Below are 19,193 nucleotides of genomic sequence, written 5' to 3'. Positions count from 1 at the left end.
ACAGCTCCTCCCTGGCAAATTCCCCTGAGAACGGACCTCCTCTCTCAGGGACGGGGCACGCTCTGGCACCCGCGCCCAGACCTCTGGAACCTCCACGTCTGGTCCCTGGACGGGATGCTGAAGAGCTAGCCGGCTTACCGGCGACCGTTGTGAATACAATCAACCAAGCCAGAGCCCCCTCTACCAGGCACCTTTACGCCCTAAAGTGGCGCTTGTTCGCAGATTGGTGTTCTTCCCGAACTGAAGACCTGCAGGGATGCGCGATCAAGTCAGTGCTCCTGTTCCTACAGGACAGGCTGGACAGGAGGCTGTCCCCGGGCACCCTCAAGGTGTATGTTGCCGCCATTGCCGCCCACCACGATCCTGTAGACGGAAAGTCTTTGGGAAAGCACGACCTGATCCTCAGGTTCCTGAGAGGCGCCCGGAGGTTGAATCCCTCCCGGCCAGGCCTAGTTCCCTCCTGGGATCTCTCGGTAGTCTTGGCAGGACTCCAGAGACCCCCCTTCGAGCCGCTTGAATCAACTGGACTCAGGGCCCTCCCTCTTAAGACGGCCCTGCTGATCGCACTCGCCTCTATCAAGAGGGTCGGGGACCTGCAAGCATTCTCTGTCAGCGACACTTGCCTGGAGTTCGGTCCGGCAGATACGTCTGTGATCCTAAGACCGCAACCGGGCTACGTGCCCAAGGTTCCTACCACACCATTTCGAGATCAGGTAGTGAACCTGCAAGCGCTGCCCCGGGAGGAGGCAGACCCAGCCCTTTCGTTGCTATGTCCAGTGCGCACACTGCACATTTACCTGGACCGCACACAGAGCACCAGACGCTCTGAGCAGCTCTTTGTCTGCTTTGGGGGACGGCAGAAAGGGAATGCCATCTCCAAACAGAGGCTCACCCACTGGGTTGTCGACGCCATCACACTGGCTTATCACACCCAGGCTGTGCCCCTACTCTTGCGGGTCCGAGCTCACTCAACAAGGGGTGTTGCGTCATCGTGGGCACTGGCCAAGGGCACCTCCCTAGCAGACATCTGTAGAGCCGCGGGTTGGGCAACACCCAACACCTTCGTGAGGTTTTACAACCTCCGCGTTGAGTTGGTTGCATCTCGTGTTTTGTCAGGTCCGAGCCCGTAGAACTCGGTAACACGTAGACTGACCGGCCGGGTGGATCGCTTGCGCCCAGCGCCCTTTTCCTGACGTCAAGGTTAAGTAGTGCGCCTTTTTTCCCAGGGTGCCCCACTCCGAGTTGGGACCCTGGTCGATTCCTCCCCAGCCCTCCGGGTCCGCGGTTCAGCGGAGGAACTCGCCGACCCAAGCCACTGCATGATGGGTGCTCAGCTGGTAAGAGAGCTCATGAGTCCAGCACACAACAGTTTTTTTTGGATTGAATACTATAATGTCCATTATAAGGATGTGTGTATTATGAGATGGATAAAAACACAGACTGAAGTAACAAAAAAGAAGATAAAAAAACATATTTGGTGTAAAGTAAACAAACTTCCAGTATAAATATCAGTATAAAGTTCAAAACCACAAGTAGCCTGGTACCGATGAGACCATAGAGAAAGAATCAGCTAAATTCTTTCTTGAAGGCTTTCCACTTCAAATTTCTATGCCCTCCCCTCACTAAATCTTCCCTCCATCTCATTAGTGCACATTTAAGGGATTATAAAGGGGTTTAAGGTGCAAATTACATTGGGTCTTGGGGGGAAGGAACTGGAGAACAATTACAGGTTTTGGAATGTGGGTAGTGGACCACACATTAATTTTGTTTTAGACTGATATATCACGTGTAGGCTGGAGACATTTTGTAAAATGTTTAAACAGAAAAATACTGGCAATCTCCCTTTGAATTGACAATAATTAAGAACTTTACATTTTGTATAAGATTACAAATCTGTTTTGTCAAAGCACGAGTAAATTGAATATGCAAACAACTTCAATAATTGAGTTTCTATTTTTATATACAGTATATATAAACGTGATCATTTTATCAGTTGTATGCACAACAAATATTTAGAGACCCTTATTAACAGATGGCAAAGATTTTTGCCAGAATACTGTCTGGACATTTACAGGCTGATCCCACATTTCCTAAGCAACAGTCCCTTAGCAACAGTGTCCTTATTTATTTTTCAAACAAAATATATATTTTTTTCCAGTGAATATTTTAAACATTTTCAAAAAATTTGAGATTGAAAGCCAAACACAGTTCAAATCTTATTTTTTTTTTAGCAATAGTTCATTCTCAAACAGCAACAGAAATAGCAGTATTTTATTTGGTTTGACACATGATAAATATTGTAATTACACTGATGTGGAAACTATTTTACATTATTTACATTATACGCACGACTATAACAGACTACATGTGCTTCTCAACATATCAAATGTTCAACGTATCAAAATCTCTTGTAAGTCTTGAAATCATTCCAGTGATTTTTCTTTTATTCTGTGGATGATGCCAAGTGGAAAACAAGTCTCAAGTTGCTACAATCTCTCTTAAGTCTTCATTTATACTGTAGTCTCAGTCTTAATAAACTTTTTATTTAAGCATTGCAATAAGAGACTGCGTTGATGTTCGAATCTGCAATGAACAAATATGTTAAAGCTCTTCAAGTTACATAAACCACACATTCATTTTTCCTCCCCTTGATCTAAAGGCTTGAATGCTGCAACTTTAAAGAAGTTCAAATACAAGATTTGATTGAACCTTTTTTCATCTCTACAGAACATAATTCCCATACTTCCATTGTGTTTTATCATTTAGCTTTCATGCTGGTACATTTATTCTAAAATGTAGAAATTAGAAATAATAATGAATGAATGGAAGTGTCAACATTTTTAACTGTTAGTTTAATCATCAAATATAGTAGTAGGAACTTATCATATGATTAATTTAAAATGCAATAATAGTCAAAGAAATAGTAGATTCGGTTTCTTCTTGAAATATACTTACTTTGATATTATTCTTTGTAGTTCTTGGTTCTCTTGCTCTTCCAGCTTCTGCAGAATTATCCTCAAAATGGGCAGCTCTAAACTGAGGTATTGAGCCACCTATTAAACCAGTAGAAACGATAAGTTAGTATAGTTTTAGCTAAATAAATTGTCGGCTAATGGAGACCCAGACTTACATCAAGACTAATTTCCTGTTCATCTGCTTCCATGAGGAACATTTTCATAATTCTGTTTGATGGTCCCTGAAGAAGACGCTCCCACAATGGCAGATCTGAACTATTCAGCCTTTTTTTCTCTATGAGCAAAGTATATCATGATTAGAACAGTGACAACACAAACAAATCCCCCCATCCCCTAGTGGAGCGGAAGGGGGCGTTGCCGGGCTAGAATGTCGCACGCCCGGTCCCCAACAGGCCTGATGGGGTGCGCGAGGGATAAAGGCGGCCGGTGACGAGAAAGAGAGAATTACGGGCATGTCCGTCATGTGTTGTTTATGTTTGTGCTTTTGGTTTAAGTTTTCATTAAATTATTATTTATATTGACAAGCCGGTTCTCGCCTCCTCCTTGCCCATCTTAACCCCTTACACCCCTGTTCCAACAGCTAGTAAAATTCTTCCTAGAAGAGTGTAGGTTTTTAGGGACTACCAACTCCCTATTGTTGCCAATGGTTTTGAAAACAGATAGGTTTGAGATTTGGGTGTCTATATACTTTTGGACATATATTGTGTATTATTTTCACCTAGCAGAACATAAAACGGGTGAAAAATTGCATATACTGACAAGGAGAGAGGAACCAGGCCATAAATGGACTAAAATATCATAAAGAGTTAAGTGGGTTCTTTTTTTATTTAACAAGTAAGCAACTGCATGGCAACAATAAGAGCACCTTAGCAACACCCAGGCTAACATCAAAAACACTCTAGCCTCTTGTGGCAAGATTTTCCACAGGCAAGCACCACTCACATTTTCTTCAGGAAAAAAACCTACTTTTTCTATTATGTCTCAAACTGCTTTAAATGAGAAACTGATTGCAATAAATAAACAAATCAACAAAGGCAACAACTCTAAATGTAGTTTCAATGCTTTACTTGTCCATGGTTTTTCTGTCAAATACTGTATGTAAGGTTAAAAACATAATTCTACATACCTCTGCTTTGATGAATACAGTAGAGGGCAAATTCATTTGGACTGTTTTCTATCTGCATTTAAAAAAAGTAAAAGATGATAATTTGATGATTTAAATGTTAATTTCACTGTACAAAAAATCTGTGGTGAATCAGTCAAGTATATCAAAATGAAACCTGAGAAGAATAATGCATAATTGACCTCTTGTATTTTATTATCAAATAATTCATTGCTGATTCTTTGAATACGTACTTTAAATTTGTGAAGCAGCTGTGTAATGACTTCGTGTGTTGTCATCTTGCTGTTGATGTGGACATTTGTGGTTGCTCCATATGATGGTGTGAAAATGGATGTCTGCATAGACAACATGACTCAGAAAACTGAATATAATAACTCAAAAAATAAAATACTTTCAGATATCTCAGAACAACCTAGAACTAAACTGACCTACAGTATCTTCCTTTCAATTGATATTTTTGGACTTTTTCATTTGTTTGCTTTTACCAAAGACATTAATTAAAGGGGTCATGTCAAGCATTTGTTTAATTCTGTTATTTTCCTTGAGGTTCACTTATAATGGTAGTAAAGTTTTTTTTTTTTTTGCAGATTTGAGGTATTAAAGTGATTAAACATCTTTTTAATCTTACCTGCAAGCTTTTTTTTATAAATTTGTTTTGTTTGTATTGCATATGAATATGTCCATCTACTGTATTTGTATTGCTTATGGATACACATTGTGCTCTCTTACTTGAAAATAATCATTAAGTAAAAGTGTCAACACAATGTGGATTAAAAATGGAAAAATCTTAAACAGAAACATTAATCAAATTAACACAATTGTAAATACTCATTATATATATATATTTTTTTTTTTTTGCCATTAATGGTATCACACTTCAAGAGCAGACATCATTCAAAGAGTCCCCTTTCAATGGACTTTTGAATGATGTAAACATATGTGACGTTTCAAAACACAAAAACAATGAATAAAGTGGTGTCCATGAAATGAAATCCAGCAGTGTTATGAAATTGTTCTGTCTTTCTGAATTATTTATGACATTCAAAATATGATAGATAAAACTAAATTTATTACTTTAGTTGATTATTAAAAAGATCACATTAACATGTTCAAAGATAGCTTGAACAAGTTTATTTCATGTTTTACTTATTAGATTTAATCTGCAACACGTGAAGTTTACACATTCAATGGAGATAATGATAGTGAAATCTATAAATTTGGCTTACATTAAATACACATTACTACATGTGCATCATACAGTATGTACTGTAAACCTCAGTGGATTTCTGCATGAAAGATCCGTGATCTTCAAAGCCACGCTGCTTCTTCTCTCCAATACATTAGGAATCATTGTGTGGTAGAATAAATTAAATGAAACAATTAATCAATGACAGTAAAAATGAAATGAGGAATGTGTATGTCATCACAACTGTAACAGGATGATTGACAGGTCGGTGCGGTCGCAGGATGAACGTGACACTGCGACCAAGCAGACTGAGGTTTCAAGATGCAATTTTATGACGTGATAGTATGTCTCAATACTTTCACACTCTCTAGCTACCCACTCAAAAGTGTGCACTTTTCAATAACAAAAAAGTAGATACTTTAAGGGCATATCGAGATACAGGGTCGGTTTCTGCGTACTTTCCCCTTTGCTGCAAAAATGATTGGCTAAAATCTTTGCAGCAAACACCTCTTGCCATTACACTGGTGGAAATTGTTTTTCCAAGAATGAAAACATGAAAGCAATTTACTAAATCCACTTCAAGCACTCAGTCTAGGCAGTCCTTGGTAAGCTATATGTCCAAATTTATGTGAAGCACGCAATCAAACTACTAAAGTTTTTCTGACTGAAATAACAATTGAACACTGACCAAATTACTGCACTGTTGCTCTCTAGTATTTGGTGAAAAAATGATGCTATATAAAGCTGACAACTGGGAAAATAGTCCAAACTAACACAAAATGTGTATGTAAAGAGTTAATAAATATGTATCATGACATGACCCCTTTAAAACATTAAAGGTTGACTTGTATTTCAGACTACTTTGCCAAGTGCCACAGCCTCTGCTTTCTAATTAACGTCTAGGTTACGGATGTAAGTGGTGGCGTAGTGGGCTAAATCGCTAAGATGGTAATCAGAAGGTCGCTGGTTCTATCCCCACCACCACTGTGTCCTTGAGCAAGGCACTTAACTCCAGGTTGCTCCGGGGGGATTGTCCCTGCAATAAGTGCACTGTATGTCGCTTTGGATAAAAGCGTCTGTTAAATGCATTAATGTAAATGTAAATGTAATGTAACCTCCATTCCCTGATGGAGGGAACGAGACGTTGTGTCGAAGAAGCGACACTAGGGGTCTCTCTTGAGTGCCTTTTGCATCTCTGATCTATGAGAAAAGGCCATTGAGAAATTGGCAGACAGAATTTGCATATATACGGATATACGGGTATAAAGGGAGAGAAATGCATCTGTTTCATTCAGGATTTTTCTGAGGAGCCGACAGAGAGGTTCGGCCGCAACAGTGGCTCGGTTCAGCGACATGGCCAGGAGGACACAACGTCTCGTTCCCTCCATCAGGGAATGGAGGTTACATCCGTAACCTAGATGTTCCCCGTCTGTAGCTCACTTCGACGTTGTGTCGAAGAAGTGACACTAGGGGTCCAATTTAAATCACGCCATGTGCTGAGCCGTGTACGTGTACTGCTGACACAGGAGCAGGCAGGTATTTTACATGCCAAAGCGACCGGCTGTGTCAGGCTGCAAGTACCCTTCCCCAACGCCCCATAAAATTGTCAAAGCCTTCTGGTTCTTTACCCCCAACAGGGGGGAACAAGGCGACATGCCAAGCATGGGAGCAGGCTGCGCCAGCCACGCCTTTTCTCTCTCTCTATGTTTCTCGCATAGAGTTAAAGCGGCTGGGGCCATCTTAACGCTATCATACGCACCCTCATTGTGATGGGTGGAGAAGGGTGTCCTCCACGAACTCATCAGCTCATCATGCCGGGGGGTGGGTTGTTCGCGGGGATGTACCCGGCGAAACCGAGTCCGCTGCCATCCCCAAATTGCCTCCATCGCCATCCGCATCATCCTCAATCCTGTGGGAAGAAGGAGCAACGCGGAGGGCGGCTGGGGTGGCGTTCCTTCTGAGGAAGGAAAGCTGCAACTGCAACGTTGCCATGGTCATGTTCTCGCAGTGAGAACATGAGCCATCCACAAACGCTGCCTCGGTGTGATCGCTGCCCAGACACACGAGACAGCGCCGGTGGCCGTCAGGAGCGGAGAGCACTCTACCACATCCAGGAACTACACAGGGCAGAAGGGCATCTTTATAAAGACGCGTCCTGAAAAGGACGTTCAACGTCAGCTGTGTATTTGCTCTTTTAGAGGAAATAACTCTTTTAGAGAAATAAAATCTTTTAACTGCGCTGTCGAAGCGCCCAGGGGCAAAGCTGCACTGCCGTGCAGAGAAGGGAGAAAGCCGCTGATATGCGCCGTAGATCCAACAGCAATCGCACTCAGAGATGGGAGGAACAGTGTGTGACTCGCAGCTCATTGCATACACAACCAGTAGGCTCCGAAGAAAATTTCTGAATGAAACAGATGCATTTCCCTCCCTTTATACACGTATGTAGCAGGACATGCAAATTCTGTCTGCCAATTTCTCATTGGCCTTTTCTCATAGATTGGAGATGCAAAAGGCACTCAAGAGAGACCCCTAGTGCCGCTTCTTCGACACAACGTCGAAGTGAGCGACAGACGGGGAACTGAACTACACTTCTGTCTATTGTAATAATAACTAGATTGCATTTCCTTTTTACAATGTTTGCAAAGCAGCAAAAGGCCTTAGTTTGAGTTATTTTACCTTTTTAACCAAATGTTTCCACTGTTGTGGAAAACAACAGCTGAACATTGCTCACCACACCAGAGAGCGGCTGCTTTGGGCCATGTTTGTAATGTCCAAAGCCAGTGTGTAAGGTCTATCATTGTTTTCAGTATAAGAGCAATCATTTAATTTCATATATGCACGATTACAGTTGGAAAGATGCCAGCTTATTGCAAATGCCCATACTCAGTGTTGCCACAATGAATGCATGCAATCATCATTGGAATTCTGTTTGAAGTCAGAAATATACTTGATGATGTGACTAAAGTACTGAATCTAGCAGAAACTCCAGCATTAAAGGCATATTTTAAGCACTTATGACAGACGTCCCAGGTTTAAGCTCACAGTTATTTGCTTCCGCCTGCAGTTTGTCATTCCTAATTTGAATAAAGCCAATAAATCTAAACTTTTTGACAAGCTTGACCGCATCAATGCTTTCTCTGCATCGCTGTCACAATGCACCTCGTGAGTGTAGAATTAAAATAACTTTTTCAAACTCCTCTTATTTCCATTTTTTCCAGTTCGCACAAAATTTGGTATACACAATCTAAAGACCCTCCTGACAAAAAGTTATCAAAAGTATTTTGATTCATCAAAGTAAAAATCCAATCAATGTTCAGCCATGGCCCATATTCACTTTTTGACCTATATCGTTTAAACACTATTCATTCAGGTCCAAACTTAACGAAACTGGCTAAACTTAGGCCAAGTAAACATTTTGATGATAATTGCCAAATTTGGTCCTATTTTACCTATTGCTCTATAACTAAAATAACATCAAAATGCCACAACCATTTCATCAATGAAGTTGAAATTTGGAATGCATCTTATTTTGTAATAAGTGCTAAATCCTTACAATATCAATTCGAAAAATCAACAAAATTGTCCAGACGCATCCAATTAAGTTTCAGCACATTATAACTTTAAATGGCAAAGGTCGATAATCAAGAAACTTTGAATACACTGCAGAGCATCTACAAGAAGCTGTATGCAAAACATGTTAGAATTGACCGCAACATGCCGCTACAATAAGCTGATTCACTTTCTGCAAATAACTCCAATATTGACTAGAATACAAGTTTTTATTTTCTCTGACTCCTTCGGTGCCCCTTCATCATATGGATTTACATTGCCACAAGAAAAAAAGGTGATCATGTTGATTACTTTGAAAAATTTACTTTTATCTCATTGTGGCCGTTTGTCTGATTTGAACGCAATTTAGTATGTATCAACTAGAGATGTTCCCTGACAAAACGTTTTCAAAATTGTTTTGATCCGTTAAGTCACTAAGCCGGAAGATATAAGCCAGGATTGTTCTGATTGTGCCCCATAATGACTAATTGGCCTGTATCTTGTCAGTGCAATGTTCAAACTTCACAAAACTACACATGAACAACAGGACATTTAGAGGTTTCATGCCAAATCTTATCAATTTCTGATGCTGGGGGAGGGGAAGGGGTATTATTACATTTCTTATTGTTCACACAACATAACCACTGCATTCACAGGATCTATTGAGTCAAATTTGGCTATTTTTGTCATGTTCTCATCTCATGTGCTTAGACCTCAATGAATGTTGATTGCTGCTACACTACTGGTCAAACGTTTAGGGTCACATGTTCATTCTTTATTATTATTATTATTTTCACATTTAAGGATAATAGTAAAGTCATCAAAACTATGGAGGAACAGAAATGGAACTATAGGAATTATGATTGTGACCAAAAAAATTAAATAAATCAAAACTATGTTATATTTTAACATCTTCAAAGTAGCCAGCCTTTGCCTAGAATTTGCATAAATGTACTCTTGACATTTTCTCAACCATCTTCTTGAGGTATCACCTTGGAATGCTTTTTAAACAACATTAAAGGAGTTCCCATCAATACTGGGCACTTATTAGCTGCTTTTCTTAATTATTTGGTCCAAGACATCTATTTCAAAAACTTTTTTTGCACAATTATATTTTTGCCAACAAAACTAATTTCAAACATTTAAGCATACGCCTTCAAATCAAAAGGTTTTTAAGATCATGTGAACATTTCAGTCAAGTGAGGTCAGTTTTGTTTGTTTTTTAGGTGGTTGTTTTGTCTTTTAAAATTATGTTTTAGGCTTTGATAAATGAAACACTATATCAAAACTGCTGTGCCCTTGTTATGACACTCAACGTATGTCTTGTTTTCTGTCAGCTGTGCACGAGAATCAACTTAATCAACTGACACTGTCTTTGCAGTATAAAGACAGCTATGTGGTTAAACAGATCAAGAGAAAAGACCAATCACAATTCAATATGCAACAATATATAACAATGTAGATCTGAATTTAGAATAAAAATATTACAATGATGTCATTGCTGACAGTAAAAGTTTTAATGCAGAATGTTCATTAAGTCAGTAGGGGATTTACAAAACGTAAATTTGTCATTTCTTTAAAATTATTACATATATGAAAACAAAGGTTGATATTATTTACAAATTTAAATTCTGTCTGTACGATAAGCGGTTTGAGTCAAACCCCTACCAGGAATATCAGTACAGTGCTGCCTTTCAAGCACTGTAATAATATTGATAATGCACATTACTGGCTTTCAGATTGACATGTGGTTCATGGCAGTTCAACTACAGACCATATAGTTGTAGAAGTGTCCATTGATGGAGAAGCGATGGTCTCTGTTCTTCTGTCGTTCTACTGTCTTCTTGCTCTTCACCCTCATCTTCACCAGCGAGGCATCACTCATGGTTCGGAACAGATTTGAACTTTCGTCACTGATTGACTTTGGCCGAGGAAGTCTTAAAGTCTTGCTCTCATATTCAATGTAGTCTACGGAGAGATTTATGATACTTAAAGTTACAGTCTATAACATTTCTAATGATTTCACACTATAACAGTAAAAGTTATGACTGAGACGTACAATGATTTCTTGGGGTATAATTGTTTATTTTAATGTATTTGTTTTTTTATTTGAGATTATAAAATGCAAGACTTAAACATTTAAGTATGTTCACATATATATGTATAGTTAATGGACAAGTTGTCCATGATTTATTAAATCTTTTAATTAAGATTTTTGGTTAAAAAGTTTTTTAATTTGAATGCAAATATATGGGTGATTCTAACGAAACCTATCAAGAAAATCGTGGGCCTTGTTTCCCGATAAAGATTGATCTTAGCTCTAAGGCGTGTAATCTACGCGCTAAATTAAAAACATTCTGTCCTTTATTTTCACACAACAACATACTTTTAAGAAGTTTTATATTGGTCTGTTCCCAACCAAAACAGATTGGATCATTTAAGACATGGATTTAGCCCCCCATTGCAGGGTCTAAAGGCCATATAGTTTTTCTTAAGTGCCCCCCCACTTGTGAAAAACGATGTGTTTAATAGGGGCTTTCCCCCAATAGATTTGTTATGAAAAATGTTACAAGTGGGCTCACATTGACTCATCCAGTCATAATAGAGATTAGATTGTCTATAGAATACTTCAGATGTAATAAAATGCCAAATGTGTTTGAAATTAACAGGAAATGGTTGCCTTTTTCTGAAGTAGTTATTTTGAGTAAAAATCATTTTCATTTGTTACTCAAAAAAGCATCTTGGTGTCTCAAAATTATTTGCATTAGCTAACAAATTTTGCACTATAACTATTGCCTCTACATTTACACAATATTGCTATAAACCCCCTTGGGGCCTTTTACCCCAAGTGAGGAAGACATTTTGTGGGGTAAAAGGCTCCCTCATCAAATTTTTTAAAACTGAATTTAATTGAAACATCCTTCTATTATTATTTATTTTCACACAAATTATATTGCTGCATCAATATTCAATAAAAACAAAGCTACATTTCCTTAAGGGTAACCTGACCAGACATTTTAATTTGACTAATACAATGTTCCCCTTCTGAAGTTTTGTCGATTTTAGTGACACAAGGGGTCTCTTCTGAGAGCCTTGCGTACCTCTGAACTTGAGAAAAGGCCAATGTCAAGTTGGCAGACAGAATTTGCATGCCCCGCCCGGGACATACAGGTATAAAGGGGAGCAGGCGAGCGACTGTCAGACAGATTTTTTCTTCGGAGCTGAGCGGTTGTGCAAGAGCAAAGCTGAGTTCACTACTGTTCCACTCACCTCTACTGGCTATGCTTTCCCGGGCCGGCGTGAGTGCAAGGTGGACTGGAAACCTCTGCCCCCCATCACGGCTACTCGATCGGTTCCTCTGGCCAGAGTGCTGCTCATAGCCATGCCCCCCCCTGTACCTTTGTTTCCGGAAGTGCATGACGAGCCGATGAGTTTGTGGAGGCCACTGTTTACAGCCTGGAACCTACCTCCTCGCTCTCACTACCCTGGATGGTGGGGCGGTCCATGGATACAAGGAGGTTCCTCAAGTGGACAGGGCGGTTGCGATCCACTTGTATCACGAGAACACCGCCACCTGGCGGGACCACCCGGTATTCCCCTCCAAGGCCTGTAGGACAACGTTGTCACTGACTACGAAAGCCTACAGCGCTACTGGACAGGCCACCTCCGCCCTGCATCCATGGATCTATTGCAAGTTCACCAAGCCAAGGCACTTAAAGATCTGCACCTGGGTAGTGATCCCGATCCCGATGTGCTGCAGGAACTGCACCCTGCCTCCAACCTCACTCTCAGAGCTATGAGGGTCACAGCGCAAAGCACTCGGGCGGGCGATGGCCACCCTCATGGTCCAGGAGCGGCATTTGTGGCTGAATTTGGTGGAGATGAGTGACATTGACAACGCGCCCAGTACGGCACGGTGTCGACGACTTTACCCAGCAGTTTTTGTGTTGAAGAGCAGACGGAAGCTATATCTCACATCATGTTGCGCCGCCGCCTCAACGCAGCCCGCCCCTGCGACTAAACCACAGGCAGCTCCATTTCGAATGGGCCCAGCTCTCAGCCACAGCGTCGAGCGCCTCGCAGGCGGTGTACGCCCCCCGTCTCCAGGACCCCCTCTAGGATACGTGCATCTCCTAAGCGCCCCTGAGAAGGAAGACCCGGGCTGTCCCCCGGTGGAGGGCCGGGAGGAAAACCCTTGTTTTCCTTATTCTTCGTTGCCACACCCCCTTCAGGCCGTGTTACCCACATTGTTAATAAAAGAGCGATTTTCTCAGTTCCTGGGGCATGTAGCCGGTTCACGCCGTTCTCACAGCACCCCGACACCAAAGTCTTACAGTCCCGGCACCCCGGATGTAGTCATCTTGACTCCGGACCCGCGACTGTCCAGCCCTGGCAGGCCAGCGCTGACGAGTTCTGATGATGTCCCTACAGGACCTCCTCCTCAGTCTCTAACCCGCCCCCTGCCGTGTGCGCAGAGCAAGGTAAGTGCTTTGAGTCTTCCTCAGCACCCAAGCCTCAGGACGCGCTTCTGCCTCCCTACGCATTATTACCTGCTCCCCCCGCTGCGAAGCCCCACCCGGTTTGCTAAAAACGATCGTCCCGTTAGTGTAGACCCCGAAGCCGCCGCCAGGCACCACCATTTGCGCCATTTAGAATTTCAGCCGCCGCCAGCCAACAATTTCTTAAGCCAAATTGACCCGCCATCTGATAAAGTTTGGCTGAGCCGGCTAGAATTATTTGCATCAAATAATAATTCTATCACATAGAGACATACACACATGAAATATATAAACAATACACAAGATCTATTTTCCCACTGGATTCATAACAGCACAGTCTTGTGCTCGTTGCTACGATACACAGACTCACAGTGAATTGACGACCAATTAAAATTGCTCGTTTTCCGTACAGAAGAAGCGATGCATTTTTTTCTCGCACTGAGGTGAAATGGCGGAAAGAAGCAAGCAAGGTAATTTTGATCTCACTTCTCACATACTTTCCTAATTCCTACTTACTTTTTTTTTGTAACTTAGGCCTACCCAGACTTTTGTTAAATCTTCAGGGCACGGTTGCACATACACCTGAATCAAAGATTGAAGTTATGAACCAAATATTCTGGAACGGAGAGATTTATAGCATTGAACGTGATATTACTGCAGTAACAAACCACTGCTAATTCACGACACATGCTTCAGTGTACATAGAAGTGAAATGTGCAAAACTTTGTCCAAAATAATACTGATAACAGTGTGTGTTTATATTAAGGCGAGACATGGCAGGCAAAAACATCGGGTTTTTTTACTGGTCAATTTTGAGATTTCTGGATATTTGTAAGTAAAGTTTAGTAAAGTTTATTTCTAAAGCGCTTTTCACAGATAAAATCACAAAGTGCTGTACACGAGAAAGGTAAAAGCAAAATCTTATATAAACAATATAAAAATATATACAATACATATGTAAAATCAAAGTGACACTAGTTAAAACCCATCAACCAAAAGCCTTCTTAAATAAACAAGTCTTCAGATCTTTTTTAAAAGAGTCAACAGAGTCAGCCAGACGCAGAGACAGGGGCAGGGCATTCCACAGTCTGGGGGCAACAGACTGAAAAGACAGGTCCCCACGGGTTTTATAACGAGTCTTGGGGACCATAAGAAGGTTCTGGCCAGAAGACCGAAGAGTGCGGCTAGAGGAGTGCTGACTCAAAAGGACCTTGATGTACTGTGGGGCCTGACTATTTAATGCCCTAAAAGTCAGCACTAAAATCTTAAAATCAATCCTATATTTTACAGGGAGCCAGTGGAGAGTCAACAAAACGGGAGTGATATGAGACCTTCTTGGGGCACCAGTTAAAAGTCTAGCAGCACAATTTTGAACCATTTGCAGCTTGTTCACAGCAGACTTATTCATGAAGGTAAAGACAGAGTTGCAATAATCAAGTCTAGTTGATATGAAAGCATGAATAATAATTTCCAGATCCTTCTTTGACAACATTTTACGTATCTTAGAGATATTCCTGAGGTGATAGAGGCAGTTTCGGACAAGCTGTTTTGAGTGTATCTCCAAAGACATGGCCTGGTCAAACACAACCCCCAGGTTTCTGAGGCTGGATCTGACAGAGGAGCCAAGGGAGCCAAGGTGCTGTTTGATCACCGGGATCTTATGGTCTGGAGCAAAGATCAATGTTTCAGTCTTACTTGCATTTATCTGCAAAAAGTTTGTGGCCAGCCAGTCTTTGATAGAGGACACACACTCTAAGAACAGTGACAATCGATGGAACTCAGCATCATTAAAAGAACAATACAACTGGACATCATCGGCATAAAGATGATACGATACATCCTTAAAACAACCCATAATATGACCAAGTGGCAAAATGTACAGTAAAAACAAAATAGGCCCCAAAACTGACCCTTGTGCCACTCCGCAGGACAAATTGGTCACATCTGACTGTACATTGTTTATAGAAACATTAAAGGTTCTGTCTTGAATATAGGAAGAGAACCACTGTAGGACAGATCCAGATAGTCCCATCTCATTTTGAAGCCGGTTGATCAGTATACTGTGATCTACCGTGTCAAAGGCAGAACTCAAATCGAGAAGTACAAGTACAGTGTAGCGGCCAGTGTCCGCTGCCATCATCACATCACTAGAGACTTTGATAAGAGCTGTTTCAGTGGAGTGCATTTTCCGGAAACCAGACTGAAAAATATCAAATAGGTTGTGCTGCTCCATAAAGGAAGTCAGCTGGCATGCCACTACTTTTTCCAAAATTTTTGAAATAAATGGAAGTTTTGATATGGGCCTATAATTATTAGGTTCTGAAGGGTCGAGATTGGGCTTTTTAAGGATCGGGTTTACCACAGCGTGTTTGAAGTAGCTGGGGACTGAGCCAGATGTAAGTGACAAATTAATTATTTTTACCACACAGGGGCCAACGATATCAAACATTTTCAACAACAGTGGTGTTGGAACAATGTCAGCGGGGCTTGAAGTTGGTTTCATATTTCCTATTAATGTCTTCACATCCTGTAGGCTAACAGGAGTAAAAGACGACCAAGATAACACCATTGAGCATTCAGTAAAACACACAGTGATTAGGGGGCTTTGACACTGGCCCTAATGTCGTGTACTTTGTTTACAAAAAATGACAAAAAGTTGTTACAGTCTTCATGTGTGTACACAGGCACAAGAGGAGCTGAAGGTGCAGTTAGATTTTCGATGGTGTCAAACAAGACTTTATGATTTTTCTTATTTCCTGACATAAGTTTGGAAAAATAAGCTGAGCGAGCCTGCTGTATCAACTCATTCAGATCCAGTATCATATATTTTAAATGGAGTCTGTGTACTTCTAATTTAGTTGTTTTCCACAGACGCTCTGTCTTACGACATTTTCTCTTAAAACTACAAATGTTATTATTCATCCACGGGAGGGCTTTTTATGTGACCCTGAAATGTTTTTAACAGGCGCTACCGTATCCAAAACTAACCGACAGTGGTTGTTGAAACTTTGCACAAATGAATCAACATTCTCACAATCAGCAAAAGGGCGAGAGTCAAAGGAGGCAGAGAAATCACTAAGTGTTGTCTCACTAATGATGCGTTTTTGTGTTATAACATTGCAGACAGTAGGCATCATGATAAGTGACAAATTAAACGATATACAACAATGGTCACTAATATTTAAATCCTCCACACTCAATGTATCTATGGTTAGGCCACAAGAGAAGACCAGATCTAACGTGTGACCTTTTTTATGTGTGGGGCCAGACATATGCTGTACAAAATTGAACGAGTCCATGGTAGTCAACAATTCAGCTGCAATCAAACAAGTGGGATCATCAATATGCAGATTAAAGTCCCCAAGGACTAAAACGCGATCTAGTTTTATAATAGACGTTAAAAACTCAGAGAAATCATCAAGAAATGTGCGTGCAGGACCCGGAGGTCGGTAAACTAAAACACAGTAATAGGGGTGTGTTTTCCCAACCTTACACATCTGCATCTCAAATGAGTCGAAAGAAGCTGTGTCCGTCAAACTGCAGCAAAAATAGTCAAACTGCAGCAAAAATAGTCACGAAAGACCAGCGCAAGACCGCCTCCACGTCGCGCGAGCCGAGGAGTCCCAAACACGGAGCAGTCCGGAGGGCATAGTTCTTTAAGATGGAAGTGTTCGTTCTCCCTCTGCCAAGTCTCCGTAATGAACATAAAATCCAAGTTCTCATTTGTGAAATGGTCATTTAGAGTAAAAGCCTTGTTCGCAATGGAGCGCGCGTTAATAAGTGCAATCCTGATAGAGCGCGTGCGTGACGAGGGCTGTCCTGGGACGGGCTGGATGGCATGATCCGTCCGACAGGTAACCGGGCACAGGGTACGATGACGGGGCACACGATGGCAAGCAGGCCGGGTGGGAAAGATCCGGTCAGAGGTGCTCCACACAGGTGACGACGCACAAGCCGCGTCCGATCTGACTTCGCAGACCGGAACCGGCCTCAGGCACCGCTCACTCCCGGAGCTCTGGATCCGTTTGGCCCAGGCGAAAATCCACGGGATCGCCACTTTCTCCTCCTGACTTGAACCCCAGCCCTGGATCCTCGTTTCCTTCTCCTGCCGCGGCGCCGGGTAAGCAGCAGGTATTCTGACGGTGGCGCTTGGCATTCCAGTTTTGGAGGGAGAAACTCATAACATCTGTCCCAGGTGTACAAGTTCTGCATATGTTCCTTAATGCAGAACAGTGCGGCCCGATCATATTGTATAATTGCAGAGACATAGCTGGTAGTTGATAGGGTTGACACAAGTAAAATCACGATGAGGATTACAAATGTACGTGAGAGCAGAAAAGTGACAGACGCGTCGCCAAGCACAGGCGCCATCTTGCCACGTCAGTAAGTGTCCTCAATTACATATCTTCTTTCAGACTTGTGGTGAAAAAAAGTCCGAAATAAACATTTAGGTCTTTATTTTACTACACTTGGTCTGTTTGCGTCTGTAGATTTCTCATAAATTCAACAAAAGTTTGCGTTCTTAATCAACATACTTCTCCGCGATCTCTGCCGTCACGCAGGTAGTGTGCCGGTGGAATGCATGTTTAGTTCCACTGGCCTACTGAGCCGGCTAGCCAGCCAATAACTTCATCAGCCAGCCATTATTCTCAAAACAAATGGCTTCGGGCTCTACATTAGTGCCCCTCGCACGGAGCTTGGACGTACCTATCAAACCCGTCGCGTTGGCTGGCCAGGACCATCCGACTCGGCTACGCGATTCAGTTCAGGCTCCCGCCTCATCTCGGCGGTATACTCCACTGCATGTGCGGCGGAAATGCCAGCACCTTAAGTACAAAAGTTACGACCCTGCTACTCAGAGATGCGATAGAGCCTGTCCCTCCAGCCGAGATGGAGAAGGGTCTCTACAGCCCTTACTTCATTGTACCCACAGTGGGACTGTGGACAATCTTGGACCTGCGGGTTCTCAACCGAACTCAACTGAACAAACTCCCGTTCAGAATGCTCACGCAGAAACAAATTATAACCTGCGCTTGCATTAGATTGGTTCGCAGATATACTTACTATACTTACGCGTACTTCACGTCTCCATTCTGCCTACGGGCGCTCAGCCGCTGGCTTCTGACAGGGCCCTGTATTTATCTGTTTCTTTACTCACAGTGGTGTGTTTGTGTGCTTATCCTGGATGGCTCAACCGAGTGGAGAACATGAGATTACATCCATACGCGAATACATCACATGAGAGACCATGTGAACTCTGCGGTCTCATGAAGCTTTCCAGAAGCGATGGTTTATAGTTAAAAAGTACTTAAATATTGATCTCTGGTCACACCAAAAGTGACCGTGTCACTTTAGAAGACATTTATTTAACTGCTGGTGTCATATTGATGATGTTTATGCTGACTGTTTGTGATTTTTGTAGCTTCAAAAGAGAAATCTCCATTCGCTTGTGAGCGGTTTTGCAAGAGCAAAGCTCAAGGACCTACTGAGCTGAAATATTTTTCAATTTTTCTTCAAATGTGTTCTGGTGAAGAAGGAAAGTCATACACACCTGAGATATTATGAGGGTGAGTAGATGATGAGAGAATTTTCATTTTTGGGAGAACTATCCCTTTAATTACTTTATTATGAAATAACATAATGACCAATATATGGTGGCATTGCGATAATGAAAATGGGGGTGAAATGTGTCGTAATTTAAATTGTCACGAAAATATATACAATCTTAACATCTTAATTGCCCTAAAATAGGCTTCATTTTCTATATACAAAATGTAATTTCACATTAGTTTCTTTTTATATTGGAGTCAAATAGGACCAGGAAATTTTCTTGACAGGTTCGTGAGAGTATAGCAGTTTTA

The 19,193-nt window shown here is 41.6% G+C and overlaps 1 protein-coding gene across 4 annotated transcripts in view; it reads right to left on the bottom strand.

Annotated features, from left to right (window-relative positions):
- The window catches only part of LOC127635968 (ras association domain-containing protein 6-like), a 50,499-nt gene that overhangs the window by 17,563 nt on the left and 13,743 nt on the right, over positions 1-19,193 (bottom strand). For 3 of the 4 annotated variants that reach the window (XM_052116287.1, XM_052116290.1, XM_052116289.1), the window contains exons 6-10: positions 10,608-10,801; positions 4,332-4,433; positions 4,102-4,153; positions 3,131-3,249; positions 2,956-3,053 (exon numbers count right to left, since the gene is read on the bottom strand). In XM_052116287.1, the coding sequence (XP_051972247.1) occupies positions 2,956-3,053; positions 3,131-3,249; positions 4,102-4,153; positions 4,332-4,433; positions 10,608-10,801 (565 nt within the window). Of the gene's footprint in view, positions 1-2,281; positions 2,584-2,955; positions 3,054-3,130; positions 3,250-4,101; positions 4,154-4,331; positions 4,434-10,607; positions 10,802-19,193 lie in introns of those variants that run through there. The other variant, XM_052116291.1, reaches the window with a different exon arrangement.

The sequence above is a fragment of the Xyrauchen texanus genome, chromosome 43, assembly GCF_025860055.1.
Source record: "Xyrauchen texanus isolate HMW12.3.18 chromosome 43, RBS_HiC_50CHRs, whole genome shotgun sequence".
NCBI classification, from domain to species: domain Eukaryota; kingdom Metazoa; phylum Chordata; class Actinopteri; order Cypriniformes; family Catostomidae; genus Xyrauchen; species Xyrauchen texanus.
The sequence above is the reverse complement of the archived record's forward strand: the minus strand, read 5'-3'. Positions and strand labels throughout refer to the sequence as shown.